Raw genomic sequence first — 23,835 nt, 5'->3', positions numbered from 1 at the left:
AATTAAAACATTATCACTTTACTCTAGTTTGGTTATTGGGTGTAATTTACTTTCACAAATCCAGGTGGTGGCACTTGCAGCACATCATTTTCCATTGCAAAATAATTGCAGTGAATTTGAATCAGTCTGCTCCAGCAGCGAACCTGAAAGAAGCATACAGACATAGATCATATCATTAAACAGAACAGCTATAAACATTTCTCAGTGTGTTAAAAGTTCAGACTCCAAATGCTGATGTGTAAAGGTTAAGTTTTTGAGAACCACAGCATTCAAGAAAATATTTTAATCTGCCTGAAGACCAGAATAGAAAAAATTCCATCTCTACCACTTGGGAGCAATAAGGAGGGGGAAAAGATTCCCAGATGTGTGTCACAAATCTAAGGTGAGAGCAAGAACATGTATTGAAGCCATTCAGGACAAGAACAAGTAGAATAACCTCTATAGTCCCAATATAGCTTTGTAGTTTCCTGTGCCAAAGTCATCTATTGTGCCTAGTTATTTAAACAGACTGACACTGGAGGCTGTTCAGCATGTCAAGTCTATACAGCTTCTCAGAGCATTCCCATCAGTCCCATTCCCGCATTTATTTCCAGGCAAGAAACAGGCGTGCTCTGGTTGAGAGGAGTGGAGAAGCAAATCACTTTTGCTTCAACAGTAATTAAAAATTCACTTATACACATTGCTACCTATTCCAGTACAAGTCAGTATTCCTGACTTCACAATCATACTGTGCTTACTACAACTTCCAGACCTGGGAATTTCTTCCCTCTGCCAGAAAAGCCACTTTATGCCAAATTGCAACAATTCTCTTAAGCAGCAGAAATTGTTATACTACTCTTAATCCTGTATGTGGACTCTGCCTAACAATACTGAATAGAAAGTAAAATCTGAAAAAGGACAAAATGCATTTTAATATTTCTATGCTCCCCTCCCCCCCAAAGGACAGTGGCTACATATTTGAATATGCACCCTTTTATATGTCATTAGTACCAACCATGACAGATTATTCTCCACAGATTATTCTCGTAATGACTGACGCACAATGCTGCTCTCACATTGAAGGATTAACAATTGTGATACAATCACTGGAAGCTTGAAGTAATACTTAGTAGGTTACAAACATGAAATGAATAAATTATTAAAATGCTATTCAAGATGTGTAATAGGCCTCATAATACTTACATCTCTGTAGAGAACTTCATTGACAAATAAGATCCTGAGTGAGCATTTTAGCAGTAAACAACTCTTCATCAAATTACCACCTATAAGCAGGAAATAGGTGAAAATTAGATCTTTATACTGTGAACAAAGCAACTCAAGACAAATTCAAATGTGTATCACAATGTGCAGTCGCCCAATTATGACTTTAGGCAAATCAGACCCGTGGCATTGCTGCCACAGCTTTTCATTTTATCTGACATTGACCCTTGAAAAGGAAACAGTGCAAGAAATTTAAAACAAATTGCACCTTGAGCTAGAAAATCATCAAGGTGCTCATAGATGCCATAATCATAAAAAAGGGATAAAGGAGAGGAATTATACTGCTGTAAAATTCAGACCATTTATCTTCTGTTCAGAAATCATTTAATGTTACAAAAGGTTCGCTTATGAAAGGCTAATGTACTAATAATCCAGCGTCAGCCCAAGATCTGGTTTAACTGACAAGTCACTTGAAACGGGAGACCTGATTTCCAGCGAAATAGTACAATTATTAATTTTTAAACTACCAAACTATTTTCTAAACAACTCAAAGGGAATTTTAAAAACATGGAATACTGTTAGAGAGACAATTTTTGTTTGTTTTGTTCCTCAAGGATAGTCTAAGCCTACTCACTTTTCACATTTATCAATTACATGCAAAGCAGGATTGAACATTATGTAAAAAAATAAAATGCAATTTATTCAGAAATAAGTTTGGTGTTACACTTATTTCTGAATAAGCTCCGGTGTTAAAGTAACAATGGAAAAAGATTATAGAAAAAGTTCAGAATGTTCCCAATACACCAGTTCAAAGGGTTCCTACAAGGACAAAAAGGTGGCCTGGATTTTAAGGTTAACAGTGCTTGGTGCTGAATGAACTTTCAGCAATCCTTACAGTATGAACTTAGAAAAAACACTCGGTGATGTTTCCACAGTGAGGGCTTGGGAATCATCTTTTCTTGTCATATTGAAATGGGGCATCATGTGGGCTGGTCACAACTAGACCCAGTCACAAAACCAGAAAAAAAACAGATAGGTTAATTCATGAGCTCAGATTTAGCTCAATTGCCATATTAATCTTATAAAAATGCTGAATATTGCAATAATGTTTAAAATTTAAATCTTTCAAAACTGAGTACTTAAAACATAAATAATAGAATTAACAATGTTTAAGAGATATTAAATTCTTTTCAAGCTTTTATCAAGCCTAAAAAAGTCATGGAAAAATCATTTTAAATTAGCAAACTGTTACCCAAGACTCTTAAATTCTTTTTCTTCCATTAAAATCAAACTCAATGGACAAGAAACTCCCTGGACCTCCTCAGACTGTGTGTAGGACATCAAGGTGAGCACTTGCCATAAAAAGTGGGCAATTAGCCAAGTTCTCACTCTTTTTAAACTCCTTGATTCCTTGTAGAGTTCAAAGTCAGATGCAGCCTGCAATTTTACAGCAAAGTCCTTAAATCAACTTTCACATTTGCTTATTTGAAAACACATGCATGGAAAATTCTGCAAAGAAATTACAGCAAATATTGTTTTTTTCTCTTGCTCATAATGAGTCTCAAAATCTGAATTTATCAGAAGGAGAATGAAAAGATCCACACAATACCTTGATTAGTGAGGGTACTCCTTGTGTGAAACCAATTCAGTGTAGAAAGATTTAATATTAACTTTGCTCATCTCTGTGGTAATAGAAATGGGGGTGCTATATTTGGTGTCAAAGCTTGAGGACAAGGAGACAGCTCAGCAGACAGAAAAAAGTTGTCACCATTCCTGCATCAAATCATTATCTCATGGAGCCTCCTGGAAAAATTTGCACATGTGGATATTACACAAAACTGAGCCATGTACTAATGGTGAGCCAGTTGCCTATACCTGCACTGAAGAGTGACTAATATTCTCAAAAACTATATCCTAGCAGTTTTGGTAGAGGAAAAATAAAGCGGAAAAGGTGACAATGGAAGGCCTAGTGGAATAAAAAAACTGGAAAAAAACCTCACATATAAAGCACTAAAATGGACCAAATAAATTAAGGAGAAGCATGTTGCTTTACTGTATGAGAAACCAGAAACTGACCTTCCACCAGTACCCAGTGTCCTTCATCTGTAAGTTCACAACCAGCAGGTACAGTTCCAGTCCTGAGAATTTTTAAGTATACCTTGTACTGGTAAGGTGTTAAACGACAGGCTATGCAGCAAGAAAGGCTGGAATTTAGATGAAATGATTGTGCAGCTGAATTAAAATCTCCATACTTGCAAAAGTAGAACGGAACTTTATCTTGTAGAGCTCGTAGCCTGATTTAAAAAAAGGGGAGGGGACAAAAAAAATCAGCTCAACACACGCACTATTTTAAGATGTTTTAAATGAAACTAGAACACAGACAGCAGTGTACTTTGTCTAGAGAAACTGGAAAACTGTTCAACAATTTAAAAACCATGAACGTGCTGAATGACAAAGTGTATACTAACTTTAATGTATCATTGCATTTTATTACTCGTAGGTATCGAACCAACTCTCTGTACCTGAAAAATAAATATTTAAACTAGTTAGGTCTCAGGTTTGCATTTGTCTTACAAAGTATACGAAACAATGGAGTCAGAGCTCTAGGAAATCTTCAGCAACATGTCAAGCTTAGAAGGCATCTTATATTATCCGATTTAATGATTACCAAGCAATTAACTGTGCAGTTGCACAATTATTAATTTTACTTTAGTCATTACATGAACTCTTCATTTCCAGAAAAGTATAAAATACTTGTTTGCTGATTGAATTGTATTGGATGCATAATGGATGAAATCTGTTACAACTGCAGACATAACAGTTCTTTCCCCCACCATTTTTCCTTCAAGGCATTCATCCATTAAAGGCCTTTTTAAACAAACATTAAGAAAGTAATAATAAATTTAACTAGGATTAAAAAAATAAGTTTTAAAAAGACCTTTGCCATCTATCAACAAGTTATTAGGATATTCCCAGGTCCTCGGGATCCATTGCCCTAAGCCTTGCCACCATGTGAACCACTCCATCTCGTGTGGAATCCTTGAGGAAAAATGGGTCAGGGAAAAGATAACAAATTTACACAAAAAAAGCAGCTTAAACTGCTCTAACTTTTTAAAAAAAAAGTGAAATAAAGAAAAACCAAACCACTTGCATGCAACTAACTTTTTAAAATCAAGATCAGTGATCCCATTCAAATCAATTGGGTCAGCTGCCTATATCATAGCTAGGGTAAAGCTGAAGGATCAGATGTGAAGTGCAACTAACTGTTCAGGATGTTTGCATTTTGCCACTGGACTTGGTGCAGAGTGGTGAAGGATGCAGGCGAGGCAGCACCTGACTTCTACCTATCCCTCAAAACTTCTACATATCAATGATAGTTGAAAAGGTTAGAGGTGAGCACCCACACACTGTAATTAGCCAGCATTCTTGATGTAACATCAGTTAAAGATCAATACAAATCAGGCTCTATATGTTTTATAAACAGTTTACAAGTGGAAAGCAAAAAATGTTGCAATACACGCAAACATAATATTGGAAACCCATCAGCTACAAGAAACTGCATACTTTGCAATGGAGTGCTGTCACCTGGACTTTAACCGAAAGAAACCTACTCTTCTCTTGACTCCATCCTTTCCACCCGTGCGTGCACAACAGGGTAGTCCTCCCATAATGTTTCCTTTCTGCCTTTCTTTTGTCGTTGCCCAGTGATATTTTGACCCCTGAGGATAGAGGTCAGGAACGGATCCTCCCATGATAGCACATTGAGACTGTAAAATTATTCATGGCAGACAAATGATCATTTATTTTCACATTATCCTTTAAATCAGAAAGCAGCTTATAAAACTTACTTCAACATAGATAATTATCAAAAGGGTAATATATAACATTTGTGGTGCTGCACAAGATTCAATGCATATATTAAAGCTGGGACTGATGGAAATAACTAATGGAGAATGGCAATAAGTCAAATAACTTTTTAACTATTTTAGCTTTTTAGTTCAGTAGACGTGCTGATGTGAAGATTTGCCCCAGAAAACAAAACAGAAAATTCCTCTTTAAGTACAAGTGATATTAAATTTTTTTTTAAAAACGAGAGATCTTTGATACATCTTCGTTAAAGTTTTGCTCTATTTCCTTCTCAATTATCTCTATTTCACTACAATAGCTAAAGTCCAGTTAGTTTGGAAATGTCCTTTCTTTCATGTGAGCTACCTGATAGTGGCACAGAAGATCCCATTCACCAGGGATGTCAGATGACAAGAAAAAGAAAGTGGAATCCATTTGTTGTTTTCATTAAAGTTTGAAAATATAGTAAATCTTTCTTCAATCTTCCTGTTTAAATGGCAGCTTCCCACATATCATTCTTCTGCACATTAATTTTTGGAAGCTGGGTAATGCTGCCAAGGCCAGTGTTTATTGTCTTTTCCTATGTGTCCCAGAGCTGCTGGTGGTGAATCACCTTATTGAAGTGCTGCAGTTCTTCTAGTTAAGATACTCCCACAGCACTGTCGGGTAGGGACATTCAAGATTTAGAACGATTTAATAATGAAGGAATAGCAATATATCAATAATTCAAGATGGTGTGTGCCATGAAACAGTTAACACAGTGGCCACTGTACAAAATGGCAGAGGGAATGAATGTTTTGGATGATGGCAGAGTACCAAACAAGTAAATTTCTTTATCCTAAATGCTGTTGAGCTTTGAGGGTAGTTGGTGCTACACTCATCCAGGCAAGTAGAGAATATTCCATCACGCTCCATGACTTGTGCTTGTAGATAGTGGAAAGGTTCTGGGATATCAGGAAGCAAGCCAAATGCTAAAGAATACCCAGCCTCTTGTAGCCACAATATTTATGTGGCTGAACCACTTGAGTTTCTCAAGGGCAATCACCCAGGATATTGATCCAGAGGCACCTGGCATTGATAATGTTATTGAATATTAAGGCTGCGTGTTTAGATGCCTATTTGTTGATGATGGTAATTGTCTAGTAAGTCTGTGGCATAAATATTACTTGCCATTTACCAGCCCATGCCCAAATGTTGTCTAAGTCCTGCTGCGTGCAGGTACGGGCTGCTTCATTTGCTGAGCAGTTCCAAATGGAATTGAACATCATTCACTAATGAATCCACACCACTTCCGACCTTATGATGCAAGGAAGATCAATGATGAAGCATTGAAGATGGCTGAGCCCAGGACATTGCCCTGAAGAACTCCTGTGGTGATGGCCTGGGTCTACAATGATTGACCTTCAATAATCACAAGCACCTTCCTTTGTGTGAGAAATAACTCCAACCACTGGAGTGTTTACCCTTTGATGCCCATTAACTTTATTTTTACCAGAGCACTTTGAGGCCACACTCTGTCAAATGCTGCTTTGATGTTAAAGACAATTATTTTTAACTCAACTCTGGAGTTCATTTCTTTGGTCCATGTTTGGGCCAAGGCTGTGATGAGGTCTGGAGCCAAGTAATCCTGGCAAAACTCAAACTGGGCATGGTGAGTAGACGATTGCTGAAAAGGTGCCACTTGAAAACACTGTCAAATGACATCTTCCAGCACTGTGCTCAAAAATAAAGCATTTCCAAACCCACTTAACATTGCAGATTTGTAACAGGAGCACCTACCTATTAGTAAAGATATAGCAATAAGAAGGAAGCACAAGAGTTTTATAGAAGGTTTTCAACTTGTTAAATAGATAAGGAGGGAAGTCACTCAATACAAGCATCCTTTGCAACGCACTGGTGATTCTGTAAAACAAAAGCAAAACACACTAAGCAATGCGTGTCACCATGATGCTGTTAACACTGATTAACAAGTAAAATCGTAGAAGTATTTGACTAGTTTCATTCAGATTTCTCACAGTAAGTTCCAAAGTTAATACATTTTCTCCCAAGACCCTGATCTCCATCCTTGAGTTCATATACCAGTTTTGGTTTTACATCTGCTTTTGTAAGCAGAAATGCATGTGCATGATTCAGAGGTAAAAAAAAAATATAAAGGAGGAAAGGCAAAAGTAAAATTTAATAACAGGTCTTCAAAATGATGAGGGGTTCCTAAAAGAGGAAATAAAGAATTCATTTCTATTGACAGGTAGCTGGTAACTAAGTAGTAACATATTGGTAACAGAACCAGGAGACCAGAAAACTAAAATCAGTTTTTACTGTATATTCTTGTGATTTAGCATTAATTGCTTGAAAGGAAATTCAGGAGTTTTCAAAACAGGAATTGAAATTGGTTATATTTTTCAAAAAGTAAATTTAATTTCCCTGGGAACAAGAAGAGGGGAGTGGAACTACATAGACTGCATTTTAAAAGTATCAGTGATGGGCTGAACAGCTGCCTCTGATACTGCAAAATTCAAAGAGCTAGTAATTTGAGACCACCCTCTTCATCCACTGACAAAAGAAAAAGCACAAGGTATAAGATGGGGAATTTTTGTATTCTCACAACACTAAAGATGTTTCTCTGTTCTTTAGGTCTCTTATTCAATCTTTTATCTAGGGTCCCTCCTCATTCACCCCTTTCTAATTTAAACAGTCTTCTAAACTGGGGGTGAATCATATCGAATGTCCACATTTGATCCTAGTCTGTGCTGTAACTGGTCTTGGCCTGTGTGATTCAGTAATCTCAGTGCCAGGTGGAAACCAATAAATGATGAGCTAAACTCTCAAATCCAAATGATATCCAGAACAGGGTGCCTGGATGTACACGTGTGGACTTCAGGTGAAGAACAGATTCTCTTATGATTCCCCACATCAAACATTTTACTTGCACAACTGTTTAAAGAACCTATAAAACAAGAGGTTCCAAACAACCTTGGCTGGAAATTATACCCTCGAAAGAAAGAAACCCTGTGAAAATAAAGATGAGGCAAGCAAATAGTAAAAACGTACTTAAAACATACATAAAAATGTAATTAAAAAACTACAAGCAAGTTTCAATTCGCATAATAAAAGAAGATGGGCCAGTTGGATATTATAACTATTTGAAAGCCTTTTGCAATGTCTTACTGAAGGAGTCTATGACCACGAAAATACACAACTTACTATATTATACACACACAATATTATTCCTTGCTAAGGTGGCAATAAAAAAAGTTATGAATTTAAATAAATGTTGAAAACAAGTCAACCAACATCTGAAATATTAATAAAGACTACAGATGATGGAAATCTGAAACAAAAACAGAACACTGGAAACACTCAGCAGGCCAGGCAACATCTATGGAAAGAGAAACAGTTAATATTTCAGGTCAAAGACCTTCCATCTTTTGAAGGGTCTGACCTGCTGAGTGTTTCCAGCATTTTGTTTTTGTTTAACATCAGAAATGTGTATGCGAGATCAACAATTTGTAAGAACAAACCTTTTCACTGTATCTCAGTACATATGACAATAAGAAACCAATTACCAGATGCCGATAAATCTCCTAATTATAGAACACCGCATGAAAAAGTAACACACAGTCCCTGGGAGAGGGAAAAAAAAGTAAACACCGTACACATCTTACCTGTGCATAAATATTGGTACAGCCTGGCTAGGAGTTGAGGTGTGATCATTTTTATTGAAAACTTCCCTGTTAAAATAGAATTCATGAATTGAGCAATTGGAAAATTAAACACTATTCTAGATATAGGTATAACAGGAGTGACTTTGTTTCCATGCTACTTATTGCAGGAATTGGAGCTCATAACTAATTACAGTGTTATGGACTGCTCCGACGTAGAACAGGCAAAATAAAATGGGAAACTGGTCAAGTAGTATTAGAAAAAAATCCTTTGTCCAGGCCAAAGGCAGACTAGAATATATAACAGCTAATGTGCTGTTAATAGTTTGATGACAGATATATTGTATATTAATATTATTCAGTAGTTTTCAATATGGAGTAGCCATTCTCAACACATGCCTACATGCTGCAATTCAAAAATAGAAATTGACTTGGTAAGCTCAATTTTGAATTATTCAAATTCAGAGCTCAGAATTTCTGAAGGCTATATACTGCTTGAAATATCACTTCGTATTTGTTTTAATTCCCAATACTAAAAAAGTAATGAATGCTCAACTGTAATACAGAAGGAATGTACCTAGATTATTTTTTTCTTCAATTATTTGTGACTGAGGAAATTTTAATAAAGCTCCTTAAAAGTTCAGCAAGTTTATCCATGTGCAGGTGAGATGGAGACATCCAGGAGGTCCCAGATTTAGTTTTTTTTTAAAAACCAAGCATTAGTAGGAATACTTTGACTTGGAGGAGAGAACAAAACAAAACCTTCAACAATTGCTATCTAACAAATGCCTAAAGCTGTTGCAAGGGTAGGACAGGGCTAGCTATTAGGATACTCATGTTCAAATAAGCAATTATCTATTTGAGGGTCTCAATAGTAGGTAATCAGCACTGCACAGTTCACCAGGCAGCAACTGAAATCATACCCCAGTTCAGCATTGGCACCCACTCAAGAGACAAAAGTTTGTAAAAAAAAAACACGCCTCTGTTTTCAGCCCTATGGAATGGCTATAGGGTAGAAGACAAATGAAGGAACAAATGAATACTAAAAGGCATGTCACTTTTACTAGTCCCTTGTAGCTCCTGGTAACCTGATACAAATTACCAAAGATCTAGAATGAAATCATTTCCTCATTGGCTCCAAAGAGAACTCAAGAAATGGGAGGAATAAATAAACATGAGTTATGTAGATACTGTGCATTGGGAGACAGTCACCCCCCCCCCCTTAAAGCAGGTACTTCTGGGGATCAGGAAGTAGATAGGAGAGTGACTGTCAGGGGAGAGAAAAGGAAAAAGAAAACAAACAGGCAGATAGTGCAGAGGACCCCAGAGGCTGTTCCCCTCAATAAAAGGTTTTCCGCTTTGGAAGCTGTTGAGGGGGATGACCTGCAGGGATCAAGCAGCAGTAGCCAGGTCTCTGGCACTGGGACCAGTCTTACTGCTCAGAAGGGAAGGGAGAAGAGGAAGGTAGTAGTGATAAGGGACTCAATAGTCATAGAAACAGATAGGAGGTTCTGTGGAAGTGAGCAAGAATCCCAGATAGTATGTTGCCTCCCAGGTGCCAGGGTCCGGGATGTCTCTCATCGGGTCCACAGGATTCTTGAGCGGGAGGGAGAACAGCCAGAAGTTGTGGTTCCGAGTTTAGGGAGCTAGGCAGAGGCTGAAGAACAGGACCTCAAGGGTAGCAATCTCGGGATTGTTGCCAGTGCCATGCGATAGTAGAGGTAGGAATAGGAGGAGATGGCAAATGAATGCGTGGCTGAGAAGTTGGTGTAGGAGGGAAGGTTTTAGATTTTTGGATCATTGGGATCTTTTCTGGGGAAGGTGGGACCTGTACAGAGAGGAGGGGTTACACCTAAACCCAAGGGGAGTTAATATCCTTGCAGGCAGGTTTGCTAGGGTGGTTCAGGAGGCTTTAAACTAGTTTGCGAGGGGGATGGGAACCAGAAGGGTAGGTCAGAGGAAGTGGATGGGGAAAAGTCAGATCTAACAGGCAGAGAGGCTTTGAGGAAGGAGAAGCAGAGTACAGGGTATAAAAGTAGAAAGGTGGATGGGCTAAAGTGCATTTACTTAAATACAAGTATCATCAGGAATAAGGGTAATGAACTGAGAGCTTGGAAAAGTACATGGGACTATGATATTGTGGCTCTTGCAGAGACGTGGCTGTCACCAGGGCAGGAACGGATATTGAATATTCCTGGTTTTCAGTGTTTTAAAAGGGATTGAGGGGGGAGAAAAGGAGGAGGGGTGGTGATACTGGTCAGGGATACTATTACAGCTGCAGAAAGGGTGGATAATGTAAAAGGATCCTCTCTAGAGTCAGTTTGGGTGGAAGTTAGGAACAAGAAAGGAGCAGTTACTCTACTGGGAGTATTCTATAGGCCCCCCAGTAGCAGCAGGGATACTGGGGAGCAGATTGGGAGGCAGATTTCGGAAAGATGCAAAAATAACAGGGTTGTTATCATGGGAGACTTCAGCTTCCCAAATATTGATTGGCACCTGCTTAGTGCCAAAGGTTTAGACGGGGCAGAGTTTGTTAAGTGTGTCTAGGACAGATTCCTGTCACAGTATGTTGACAAACCGACTAGAGGGAATACCATATTAGATCTAATATTAGGTAATGAACTGCGTCAGGTGACAGATCTCTCGGTGGGTGAGCATTTGGGGGACAGCGACCACTGCTCCATAACCTTTAGCATTGTCATGGACAGGGACAGGAGCAAAGAGGACGGGAAGATATTTAATCGGAGAAAGGCAAATTATGAGGCTATAAGGCTAGAACTTGAGAGTGTAAATTGGGATGACATTTTTGAGGGGAAATGTACTACAGAGATGTGGTCGATGTTCAGGGATCTCTTGCAGGATGTTAGGGATAAATTTGTCCTGGTGACGCAGAGAAAGAATGGCAGGGTGAAGGAACCATGGGTGACAAGAGAGGAGGAACAACCAGTTAGGAAGAGGGCAGCAGCATACATAAGGTGTAAGCAGTAAGGATCAGATAGGGCTCGTGAGGAATATAGAGTAGCAAGGAAGGAATTTAAGAAGGGGCTGAGGAGAGCAAGAAGGGGACATGAAAAGGCTTTGGCGAGTAGGGTTAAGGAGAATCCCAAAGCTTTTTTCCTCGTACATGAAGAGCAGAAGGACGACGAGAGTAAAGGTAGGTCTGATTAAAGACAAAGGTGGGAAGATGTGCCTGGAAGCTGTGGAAGTGGGCGAGGTTCTCAACGAATACTTCTCTTCAGTATTCACCAAGGAGAGGGGTCTTGATGACGCTGAGGACAGTGTTGATAAGGTTAATGTTCCAGAGCATGTAGATATCAAGAGAGGATGTGTTGGAGCCGTTAGAAAATATTAGGACAGTTAAGTCCCTGGAGCCTGACGGAATATTCCCCAGGCTGTTTTGCGAGGCGAGGGAGGAGCTTACTGAACTGTTGGCTAGGATCTTTGAGTCCTCGTTGTCCACGGGAATGGTACCAGAGGATTGGAGGGTGGCCAATGTTGACCCCTAATTCAAAAAAGGTAGTAGGGATAGTCCAGGGAATTACAGACCAGTGAGCCTTACGTCTGTGGTGGGCAAGCTGTTAGAGAGGATTCCAAGAGATAGGATCTATGAGCATTTAGAGAATCATGGACTGATTAGGGACAGCCAGCATGGCTTTGTGAAGGGAAGATCTTGCCTCACAAGCCTGATAGGGTTCTTTGAGGAGGTGACCAGGAAGATTGATGAGGGTAGTGCAGTAGATGTGGTCTACATGGATTTTAGTAAGGCGTTTGACAAGGTTCCACACGGTAGGCTTCTTCAGAAGGTCAGAGGCCAAGGGATCCAGGGAAGCTTGGCCGTGTGGATTCAAAATTGGCGTGCCTGTAGAAAGCAGATGGTTGTAGTGGAGGGAGTGCATTCAGATTGGAGGGCTGTGACTAGTGGTGTCCCGCAGGGATCGGTTCTGGGACCTCTACTTTTTGTGATATTTATTAACGACTTAGATGAGGGGTTGGAAGGCTGGGTTAGCAAGTTTGCAGGTGATACAAAGGTCAGTGGTGTTGTGGATAGTGTGGAGGGCTGTAGAAGCTCGCAGAGGGATATTGATAGGATGCAGAGCTGGGCTGACAAGTGGCAGATGGAGTTCAATCCAGAGAAGTGTGAGGTGGTACACTTTGGAAGGACAAACTCCAAAGCGGAGTACAAGGTTAATGGCAGGATTCTGGGGAGTGTGGAGAAGCAGAGGGATCTGGGGGTTCATATCCACAGATCACTGAAAGTTGCCTCACAGGTGGATCGGGTAGTTATAAAAGCTAACATCCCATAAGCTTTCTTAAGTTGTGGGATAGAGTTTAAGAGTCGCGAGGTAATGATGCAGCTCTACAAAACTCTGGTTAGACCACACTTAGAGTACTGTGTCCAATTCTGGTCGCCTCATTATAGGAAGGATGTGGAAGCGTTGGAAAGGGTGCAGAGGAGATTTACCAGGATGCTGCCTGGTTTGGAGGGTATGGATTATAAGGAGATACTAAGGGAGCTAGGGCTTTACTCATTGAGAGGAGGAGGATGAAGGGAGACAAGATAGACGTATACAAAATATTAAGAGGAATAGATAGTGGACAGCCAGCACCTCTTTTCCAGGGCACCAATGCTCAATACAAGAGGGCATGGCTTTAAGGTAATGGGTGGGAAGTTCAAGGGAGATATCAGAGGGAGGTTTTTCACCCAGAGAGTGGTTGGTGCATGGAATGCGCTGCCTGGGGTGGTGGTGGAGGCTGATACATTGGTCAAGTTCAAGAGATTGTTAGATAAGCATATGGACGAATTTAAAATAGAGGGATATGTGGGAGGAAGGGGTTAGATAGTCTTAGGCGTGGTTTAAAGGTCAGCACAACATGGTGGGCCGAAAGGCCTGTATTGTGCTGTACTGTACTGTTCTATGGTTCTAAACTTTAAATCACTTTTTTTTGTTACAATTTTTGTTCCTAAATTCACTAAAAGTTTAGATTTCATGAGGCTAATGATGTAACAAATCTACTCATCTCGTACTTTCAGATGAACATAAGGAAGACAACAATATGACATGAACAATGACAGCACAGTTCATTGAGCATTAATAAAAGGAGGATAATTCAGAAAGCACACTGAGCGTTAGATGAGGATAGACTTGGGATAGATCAGGTGCAGTAAAAGATCAAAAGACTGATTTCTGGGTTGGCAGGTTTGTTATATAGAGATTAAGCAGACGAGCTCTATGCTCGAGTTTAGAAGAATGAGAGGTAATCTCATTGAAACATGCAACTTTAAGAAAGGGCCTGACAGTGTTGCAGCAGAGTTGCTGGTTAACCTGACTGGAGTGTCTAAATTTAGGGGTCAGTCTCAGAATAAAGAGTTGGCCATTCCAGACACTGATGGGAAGAAATTTCTTCATCCAGGTTGTGGCAAAGCTTAGGGAAATTTGAATCGAGTTTTCAACCAAAGTCAACAAGTATACTCAAACAGATCAACAGACTTTTAGTCATGAAGGAAGTCAAGGGATATGGGGATAGTGTAGGAGAGATGCCAAGGTAAAAGATCAGCCATGATCTGTTGAATCTCCTACTCCTGCTTCTCTTTCTTGTGTTCTTAAGTTACATTCTTGGATTGCTGATGGAAGGATCTGGGGGACAGGGTTTCTGATCAACCAAACAAAAAAAAAATTCCAGCAGTCACCTCAGTTATGGGGCTATTAAAGAGCAGAGATAATTCAAAACAGAAATCTTTAAACAAGCAAACACTCCCCTTCCTGAACACCAAATTCAGCCTTGGGTCGAGTTTCAGAAAACCCTTCAATAGCTCATTCAAGTTTGCATTCTTCACAAAGCTAAATGGCTGGACATTCAGCTACAAAGAATATCACCGTCAACCCAATCCAGACTTCTTCAGATGCTCACACATACACACCACTGTAGTTATTGCACAGCACTGCAAACAATTGCAGATAGCCTGGTCTTTCTCTCCCTACCCCCACTTGAATCAGAGGAACAGAGGGCAACTGTGGAGGGTGTGAAGACCTAATAACTTGGTGCAGACCTAGAATCAAGACCAGAACTTCCTGGTCTGCAAATCTTAGTAAATGCATTTTACAAGGAGAGAGCAAGTTCATATTCTTAAAAGTTCACAAGAAAACAAAAAACCCAACTGTGGATGTTGTTTATGAAGAAGAATTTCTTTTGCCACTCCAGTCATCATGATGGCAGCTGCTTTTGGCTTCTCCTTCTCTGCCTGATGCAGGAAGTTGTTCACCATATTAAACACTGGCGTGTAACTAAGGGAAGAGAGGAGTAACATTAGAAAAAGCAGTCACATTGTTCATAAAGCAACATTTTGTAACAAAGTTATGCAATGTACTAGATACCTGATAAACATTAATATAGTAGAGAAGGAGGAACTTGAGGTAATTCAATCATTGTCCATTTGAGAAAATAAAGCATTGCTACAAGAAATTTACTACAGTTTAAAAATGAAAGAAAAAATTGAGTAAAAACATATCCAACACAGAATCTGGGAAGATACAGCAATAGGCTGGCAAAATCCATAAGTAGAAATATTGAAATTATGTTTTAGAACAGAATCTGTCTGAAGGAATCATCAGATCCAAATTGTAGAAATGGAATTTACCAATTCTCTGTATGCATTGAGCTCTAACTGCACTTATAGCAACTTTCCAACATGTTATGGGGTTGAAAACCTAAATTTATAGAGAACAATGTAATAGAACCAAAACTTCAACCCTGCATTTTCATTCCAGGGAGTAGCCGTTTTAAGTGAACCACGTGTTTGCCTTTACAGGCAGAGATAAATATTACTTCTGCATCACAATTCTGACTTCTTTACTGCACGAGATCAGTTAAAAATATTTCTCACTGAATTTAACTAACTATTGATACTGCAGATAACAGATTTGCACTTTAATACATGTTATCCTTTGCTCAAATATGTCCAATAATACATTTCAATTGTCCAAGTGCATCCAGAGCACCAATTTATATTCTAGCAAGCTAAACTTTCAAAGCTACATATTGTCAATTGGATTAAGCAGGCCAAATTTACCAGAATATATGTAGCACTGGAAGTATGTTGTTTAGACTACTAGAATATAAATTGGTGCTCTGGATGTGCTTGGACAATTGAAACATTATAGGACTTGCATTATCATGAGAGACTTTTCCCCAAGGGAAAAAAAAAAATCAGATCTCTCCACTTCTAAAAAGGTACCTTATGCTGAAGCATAATTCCATGGTCTTAAGACAACCTGCAACACCTTGGCTGTATAACTTTGTAATTTCTTAGAGCATCAGCAGACAACTTGCTCAAGAATTATGCACAGCTACTACCACCAGAGGTCAGTGTATAGCAATCAAGGTCAGGTAACAATTCTCTCTTGCTTGCAGCTATTGGGCACACTGCAACACACTTGTCATTAATTGGATTAGCAATAGTTGTGATCAAACCTTGGAGTTTCCTGTAGGGATCACAGTCTTCTGTAGCCAAATGAATCACAACTACCTATAGAAATTTCTAATCTAGGCAATAATTGAGATCCTGCTAAAAGCAACACTAAATAAAATATTTTCAGTCTTTAGTTTATTAGGAGCTTCCAAAACTAGTCAAAGCAACCTATCTTCATACCATCTCGTTGGCACTTTGAACTTCACATCTTGCATTTCATTTTCTGTTCAACTACTCCAAGCAATATGAACTAATATCTTTACAAAATACCAGGAACTACACAAGTCAACATGCTATACATACTGTTCATATCTAAATATATACACATGTAAAATTTCTTAAATGAAATGTGAAATTAAACGTACAGGGAATGTTGATATCATTTGGACATCCATGTGTGGAGGCTTTATGAGTAGAGCTGATAAATAAGGGGATGATCACCTTGTTGGGGTTGTACTATAGCGCCCCCCCCCCCCCCCCCCAAATAGTCAAGAGGAATTTGAGGAACAAAATATTCGGCGGGGGGGGGGGGGGTTGTGAAGAGTTGCAAGAATGATGGATAAGTTAAACTTCCCTACTATGATAAACCTAACATAGACTGAGACTGCCATTGTGTTAAGGGCTCAGATGGGGTTGAATTTGTTAAGTGCATTCAGGAAAGTTTCACTTCAGTTTCACACTTCAGGAAAGTTCAGGCTATATACAGACGGCCCTAATAGGGAGAGGGCAAAGCTCGACTACTCTTGGGTAACAGGGCAGGGCAAGTGATTGAGATGACAGCAGGAGAGGACTTTGGGACCAGTGACCAGTTTTAAAATAGTTACAGAAAGGGACAGAACTGGTCCACGAATTTAAGTTCTAAATTGGGGCAAGCCAAAATTTTGACAGTATTATTACACAGGAGCTTGCAAAGTTGACTGGGATAGGTTGTTTGTGAACAAAAGGGATATCCGGCAAGACCTTAAGGTCTACGTGTTCCTGTTAGAGTGAAGGGCAAGGCTAGCAGGATTAAGAAACCCTGGATGACAAGAGATATTGAGGCCCTGGCCAAGTAAAAGGAGGTGGCATGGGTCAGGTACAGGCAGCTGGGATCAGGTGAATCCCTGGAGGAGTGTAGGGGATGCAGGAGTGTACTCAAGGAGGAAATCAGTAGGGCAAAAAGGGGGTATGAGACAGCTTTGGCAGAGAAGATCAAAGGCGAATCCAAAGAGATTTTAAGCATATTAAAAGGGAAAAAGAGTAACTAGAGAGAGAATAGGCCCCCTCAAAGACCCTATGGACAACTATGTGTGGAGCTGCAGGAGATGGGCAAGGTCATCAATGAATATTTCTCCTCTTTTTATTGTGGAGAAAGACATGAAGACTTTGGAGTTAGGGGAAGTTAATTGGTATGTATTGGGGAAAGTCCACATTACAGTAGAGGTGGTGCAGAGTATCTTAAAATGAATGAAGGTAGACAAATCTCCGGAGCCTGACCAGGTATATCCAAGAACAAAGTGAGAGGCTAGAGAAGAAATTGCAGGAGCCCTCGCCGAGATATTTCCATCATAGTTAGCCATAGGTGAGGTGCAAGAAGAATGAAGGATAGTGAATGTTGTGCCTTTATTGAAGGGCTGCAAAGAAAAACCTGGGAACTATAGACCAGTAAGCCTAATATCTGTGGTAGGTAAGATACTGGAGAGGATTGGGAGGGATAAGATATACATGCATCTGGAAATTCAGGGGTTGATTAGGGGTAGTCAGTGAAGCTTTGTGCTGGGAAATCATGTCTTACAAACTTGATTGAAAATTTGATGAAGTGACCAAGAAGGTCAATGTGGGCAGGGCAGTAGACATGGTCTATAACAACTTCAAGTAAAGCCTTTGATAAGGTTCCACATGTTAGGCTGTTCTGGAAGGTTAGATTTCATGGAACCCAAGGAGAGCTGGCTAATTGGATACACAATTGGTTTGATTATAGGAAGCAAAGAGTGATGGTGGAAGGTTTCTCAGACTGAAGGCCCATGACTAGTGGTGTGCCTCAGGGGTCAGTGCTGGGCCCATTATTATTTGCCATCCATACCAATGATTAGTAAGAGAATGTACAAGGCACGGTTAGTAAGTTTGCAGATGACACTAAAATAGGTAGTATAGTTGACAGTGAAGGTGGTTATTCAAAATTACAGGGGGACCTTGATCAGCTGGGTAGGTGGGGCAGAGGAATGGCAAATGGAGTTTAATTCAGACGAGTACGAGGTGTTGCATTTTGAAAAGTCAAATCAAAGTAGGATTTCCACAGTAAATGGTAGGGCTCTGGTGAGTGTTGTACAACAGAGGGCCCTTGGAGTTCAGGTACATGGTTCCCTGAAAGTGGAGTTACAGGTAGACAGGGCAGTGAAGTTGGTTTTTAAGCACGCTGGCTTTCATCAATCAGGGCATAGAGTACAAAAGTTGGGTTATCATGTTGCAGTTGTACACACTGGTGAGGCCTCATTTTGGAGTAATGTGTTCAGTTTTGGTCACCCTGCTAATAGGAAAGGTTATTAAACTGGAATGAGTGCAGTAAAGATTTACAAGAATGTTGCCAGGACTTAAGGGACTAAGTTATGGAGAGGTTGGACAGGCTAGGATGTCATTCCTTGGAGCATAGTAGACAGAGAGGTGATCTTATAGAGGCATGCAAGATCATGAGGGCACAGATAGGGTGAATGCACTCCAGAGTTGGGGAAATCAAGAAAAGAGGGTATTGTTTTAAGGCAAGGGGGCAAGATTTAATTGGAACTTGAGGGCCAACTCTTTGGGCGTCTTGGTCGGCAAGGACCAGTTGGGCCAAAGGGCCTGTTTCTCTGCTGCACGAGCAGGACCATATCAGTACATAGTGTGATATATGTTCTTGGATACACTGTTAGCACCAGAATTGTACAAAGAGAAAATGCCAAAGGTTGGAGGGTAAAGAGAGAAGCATTATATTGACAAAGCAGTCCAGTTTAAAAAAGGTCCACTTCAAACTAGCAAGCATCATAAAACCTAAGTTTGAAAATCTAAATAAAACACAAGCCACCATTTAACCTTAGAGTTAACTAACATGCAAAAAAGCACTTACTTTATGCATTATTACTGTCTCTTACCAAATACTGTTGCAACTGTTCACTTTACAGCTACATACATAACAACTTCCATAGTTACCATGTACATTCAAAATAGCTAGCAATATAGCCTTGTTCACAGGCTAAACAGAGTTTCCCACTTGCATTGTCACACTGTGCACAATGAGAAGAAACACTCAGGTCAGTTTAAACCGAATCAGTAAGGTGTATTTCAACAACTTTAATTAATACGCCATCTTTTACACACATAGCAGCCTAAAGCATTTCATAGCACAAGTGACCATCCTAAACGTTTGTTGGCCAAGTCATAAATAATTTACTTACAACAAATTTCAAACAAGTAGCACAGCATGACAGCAATTTCTTGCAAATCTACTTAATAATAGTATTAATAGTTGGATAAACTTTAATTAAGAAACCCCAAAAACTTCTGGCTCTCCTTTGGATGAAATCTAAATCCACCTAGACAGGGAAATAGTATTGGTCTTTCATCTTTTGAAAAATGAGTGTATACTGCATTAAATGTCAGCCGAGATTACATATTTGCCACAAATTTCAGATAGATCTTGGATATTTCCCATCATTTTTTAAGCTGTCTAAGCATTCTGTTCAGGACTGCATCTTGGCAGAATTATGCCAAAGGGTTAACAAGATAACCTTGCTTTGAACTGGGTACTAAGTTTGTTACGTGCACTGGTTCTCACTTCTCCAATCAACTTGACAGTATATAGAGAAACATTTGTACATATCATTAAGCTGATTTTACAGATCCTTTTACCGTTTGTGGGTCTCTGCTATGCATAAATATATACATTCCCACATCACAACATAGTGCCCACACTTCTAATACTTCAGTTGTTGTAGTAAAGGAATTGATACATCTAAAAACTATAAAATGCAAGTCTCTTTCTTATATTTGACGTCAGGTGAATTCGCAAACCATCTCAGGATATTCCCTTTACTTCAGTCACTTATCTCAAAAATAATGTATTTCATCTCTTTTGCGAATGTATTAATTTATCGTCATTAATTTTACTTCTCCCCTTAGACAACTCCAACTGCAAGAACTAACCTTCATTTTAGATTCCATCTCCAAGCCCATGCCACTTATTAGGTTTAAAAACCAAAATGTTTGCGTCTTTGCCCTTTCCGCTTACTCAACTAGAAGAGGAGTTATGGCAATTTCCTGTTTAATCATGGATTTTCTTGTAGGTATGCAAATACAACTGCCTACTTCTGTTTCTCAATTTTGATACAAATTTAAAATCTTTCATAAGGTCATGAAAAGTAGCAATGCTGTCTTGGATAGTGTTCTAGGTTAATTGAGTTGCTTTGTATTGCTCTGGAGACAGTGAGCCATGAATATTCACAAAATGGCCTGTCTGGGATTAATACTTAAAAGTCTGTAGCCTCTGGATTTTATTTCAAATGTCTAATTTCACCACCCCATGCAGTTGCTAATTTTCAGGGCTTTGAAGTATACCCCTTCTTTTCTGAAAATGTAAGGCGGCAAAGAGAGAGTGGAACCTTGCAACAGGAGGAGGATATGCAAGAAGAATGACAGGAATAATATGCATGATGTGGGAAGAGCTATATACCTCTTTATACCTAGCAGAGTGATACAGTAATCAAGTAAGTGGCCAGTCAGTGTACAAGGCCCACAATCAACAATAACAGTCTGCCTGGATGGAACTAGCTTTCTAATATGCTGAGATAGCAGACAGACCATTCAGTCTGGACTTACCCTTTAACTCACTCAGAGGCCAGCTCTGGTTGTGGGTTTCATACCCTTTCTCCAGGGATTTGAGCATTTAGTCGAGGGGACAGTCACCAGAGCACAGAAAGAGGCAATTTAGTACAATGGAGCCTGGTTACACTGGGCTATGACCTAATGTCCCATATCTCTTCTACAGGACCCAAATAGGACTAGCTTAGATGGGCATCTTGGTTGGCATGGATGAGTTAGGCCAAAAGGGCCTGTTTCTGTGCTGTATTACTCTAGGACTCTAACAATGTGGAAAGAGAGCATATTTTGGTGACGTGGTTAACAGAAAACTTCTGTACCAACAACAACCTAAAAGCCAGTATGTCCAAAATGGTGCAGCATTCACCCAGTACGACGTTAACAAAACTATTTTAAGTGTACTTGAATATACTACTTCAAATTTACACCAAAAATAGCCAAGTTTTAGATATGCCATTGTCCTACCTGTAGAGTCTGATCTCCACGTGGTTCACCTGACACATTTCACAAAACACTTTAAATTGATTGTGACAAGTACAAATGCATGGTATCAAGGAGCTCCTAGAGGTTGTTATTCCCATCAAGTATTTATTATATTCCAAAGCAAGCTCTAAACAAAATTTCTGCAATAAAGCACCTGTAAAACAATTAAAAGTATGCATTAGGCATAATAACTTTTTTTTAAAAACACAGAAATCCAAGTAACAGAAGCTACTATTGAATTCAGCAATCTATTATTTCTTGGAAGTTATAGAAAGTGAGAGAGTAAGCAATTTTCTACAAAGACTGGTGTATTCAGGATGTTGCCCACTTCCAGAGTACAAACATGTCAATCATAAATATATCTGCATGAACTGTACTAACATTAATGGGGACAGGAGCAATTTGCAGCCCAGGTGTCCAAAAATTGACCAAAAGTTTAAAATCCAGCATATCATGGGAGAACCAAGGGCTCTGTAAATGTACAAGCTACGGAGGACAAAGAGGACATATATTTGCCAAGTTTAACCATGTTTCTGACCATCCACAAATCTATAATATTTTCAATATAATCATAAATAGCTTCCAAGCATCCGAGTTCCATAATCAAATTTTTTGGAAATGCAATACACAGACTGTTGGGTTACAAAGCAAAAGAGCTGCTATAACCGGAAATCCCAGTGCATGTCAGAATTGTTTTGTTTACACATGGCATTTTACATTACCATGTGGCTGGATGGTTTCAACAAGTGGAGAAGTTCTTAAGTTTGCATTATCAGAACTAACCTCATTGTGAATATTAATTTGATTGAAGCCTTCCCACCCAAAACCTCACCCATAAGTGTAAATCTGTTGTCACTAGTCAAATTGTGTTTGACCATCTGTAATTTAATTCAAAATTGTGACTTTGTAACATAATAAAATTGTGTCAAACAACTAACATAAAATTCCAGACAGAAGAGTAGCACAGTGATGCAGCTCAAAGCTCCAGCAACCTAGGTCGAAGCCTGACCTTCAGTGTATTAGAATAGGCCAAGGCAGAAGCAACACATATTGTTACAAAATGAAGAATAATAACACATGGTAGAATGGATAACTGTGGTTACTGCAGATGCCCATGTAACCACTCAGAGGAATCCTGAGTATTAGAATTCATTGTACAAATCCAAGGACATTGGCAAGGTGTCTGGTAAACATCATGGAACAGCTTAAAGCTGTCCATTAATTAATCAAGTAGCCACATATGCTTAATTGTTAATTTGGTTAGATATGTATTTAATACTGTGGCAAGTCTGTGGCTAGTCAGGATGCATTAAAAAAAGTGTCTAAGAGTATGTAATTTTCCTTTGTTTGGTGGAGAATTTACCAGAGACATTCAGCAGCTATCTCCCCACCAGTGTTACAATGAACTTTTGACAACCGGAACGGAACTGGACGTTGAGTGATTCTTTGACCATTCTCTTTTCCCCTACATGTGACAGATGTATGTATCTATCTACCAAAGCACTGGTAGAAGTGACCACCTCACAAAGTCCAGCCTTCACACTGCAGACACCCTCCATCATGTCTAGCAGTACTAATGAGCTAAATGGATAGACTCAGAACAGATTTAGCAGTTCAAAACTGGACATCCGTGAGGTGTTGTGGATCATCATCAGCAGCAGAGATGTACAGTATCATAATCTATAACCTCATAGCTCTACATATTTTTCACTCCACCATTACTAGCAAGCTAGATCATCAAACTAGGTGCAACGAGAGTGCCAAAGGGCTACATGGGAGAAGCACTTGGCATACCCAAAAGTGATGAGGTGCTGGACTAGTGGAACTGCAATACAGTCTAGACAACAATTTTTAAACAGACAGTGCTAATAAAGCTGAAGCATTCACAAATCACATTCAGCCAGAAGACCCATCTCAGCTTCCTCCCAAGATCCCCACCAGAGAAGACGGTCTCCAGCAAATTTGATTCACTGCACACAATATCAAGAAAATGCTGAGAGCACTAGATAATACACCAGTGTAGTACTGAAGACCAGAACCAGAAATAGCTGCACCTCTGGTCATGCTGTTCCAGTACAGTTACAACACTGGCATCAATTCAACAATGTGGAAAACTGCCCATTTATGTCCTATTCACAACAAGCAGGCCAAATCCAAATAATTACCAGCCAATTCAGTCTAGTTAAGCAGTTAACATTTTGGGTCAGGGACCCTTCCTCGGAATAGGAAAATGTTTGTTCTAGTCACCTCAACCCCAAGACATCACTGCAGAAGCTCCTTGGGCTAATATCCCAGGTCCAACCATCTTCAACTGCTCCATCAATCCTCCCAACATAAGGTGAGAAGATG

The 23,835-nt window shown here is 39.5% G+C and overlaps 1 protein-coding gene across 6 annotated transcripts in view; it reads right to left on the bottom strand.

The window, feature by feature from the left end:
* Positions 1 to 23,835, bottom strand: part of zgc:112980 (uncharacterized protein LOC503706 homolog) — a 67,817-nt gene that overhangs the window by 17,961 nt on the left and 26,021 nt on the right. For 4 of the 6 annotated variants that reach the window (XM_052022473.1, XM_052022471.1, XM_052022472.1 and 1 more), the window contains exons 6-14: positions 21,469 to 21,640; positions 14,864 to 14,989; positions 8,709 to 8,774; positions 6,826 to 6,948; positions 4,812 to 4,967; positions 3,669 to 3,722; positions 3,277 to 3,494; positions 1,183 to 1,262; positions 51 to 143 (exon numbers count right to left, since the gene is read on the bottom strand). In XM_052022473.1, coding sequence (XP_051878433.1) covers positions 51 to 143; positions 1,183 to 1,262; positions 3,277 to 3,494; positions 3,669 to 3,722; positions 4,812 to 4,967; positions 6,826 to 6,948; positions 8,709 to 8,774; positions 14,864 to 14,989; positions 21,469 to 21,640 — 1,088 coding nt within the window. The remainder of the gene's footprint in view (positions 1 to 50; positions 144 to 1,182; positions 1,263 to 3,276; positions 3,495 to 3,668; positions 3,723 to 4,811; positions 4,968 to 6,825; positions 6,949 to 8,708; positions 8,775 to 14,863; positions 14,990 to 21,468; positions 21,641 to 23,835) is intronic. The other 2 variants (XM_052022475.1, XM_052022474.1) reach the window with 1 other exon arrangement.

This window comes from Pristis pectinata, chromosome 8 (genome assembly GCF_009764475.1).
Source record: "Pristis pectinata isolate sPriPec2 chromosome 8, sPriPec2.1.pri, whole genome shotgun sequence".
Taxonomy (NCBI): domain Eukaryota; kingdom Metazoa; phylum Chordata; class Chondrichthyes; order Rhinopristiformes; family Pristidae; genus Pristis; species Pristis pectinata.
This window is presented reverse-complemented; position numbering and strand designations above follow the sequence as displayed.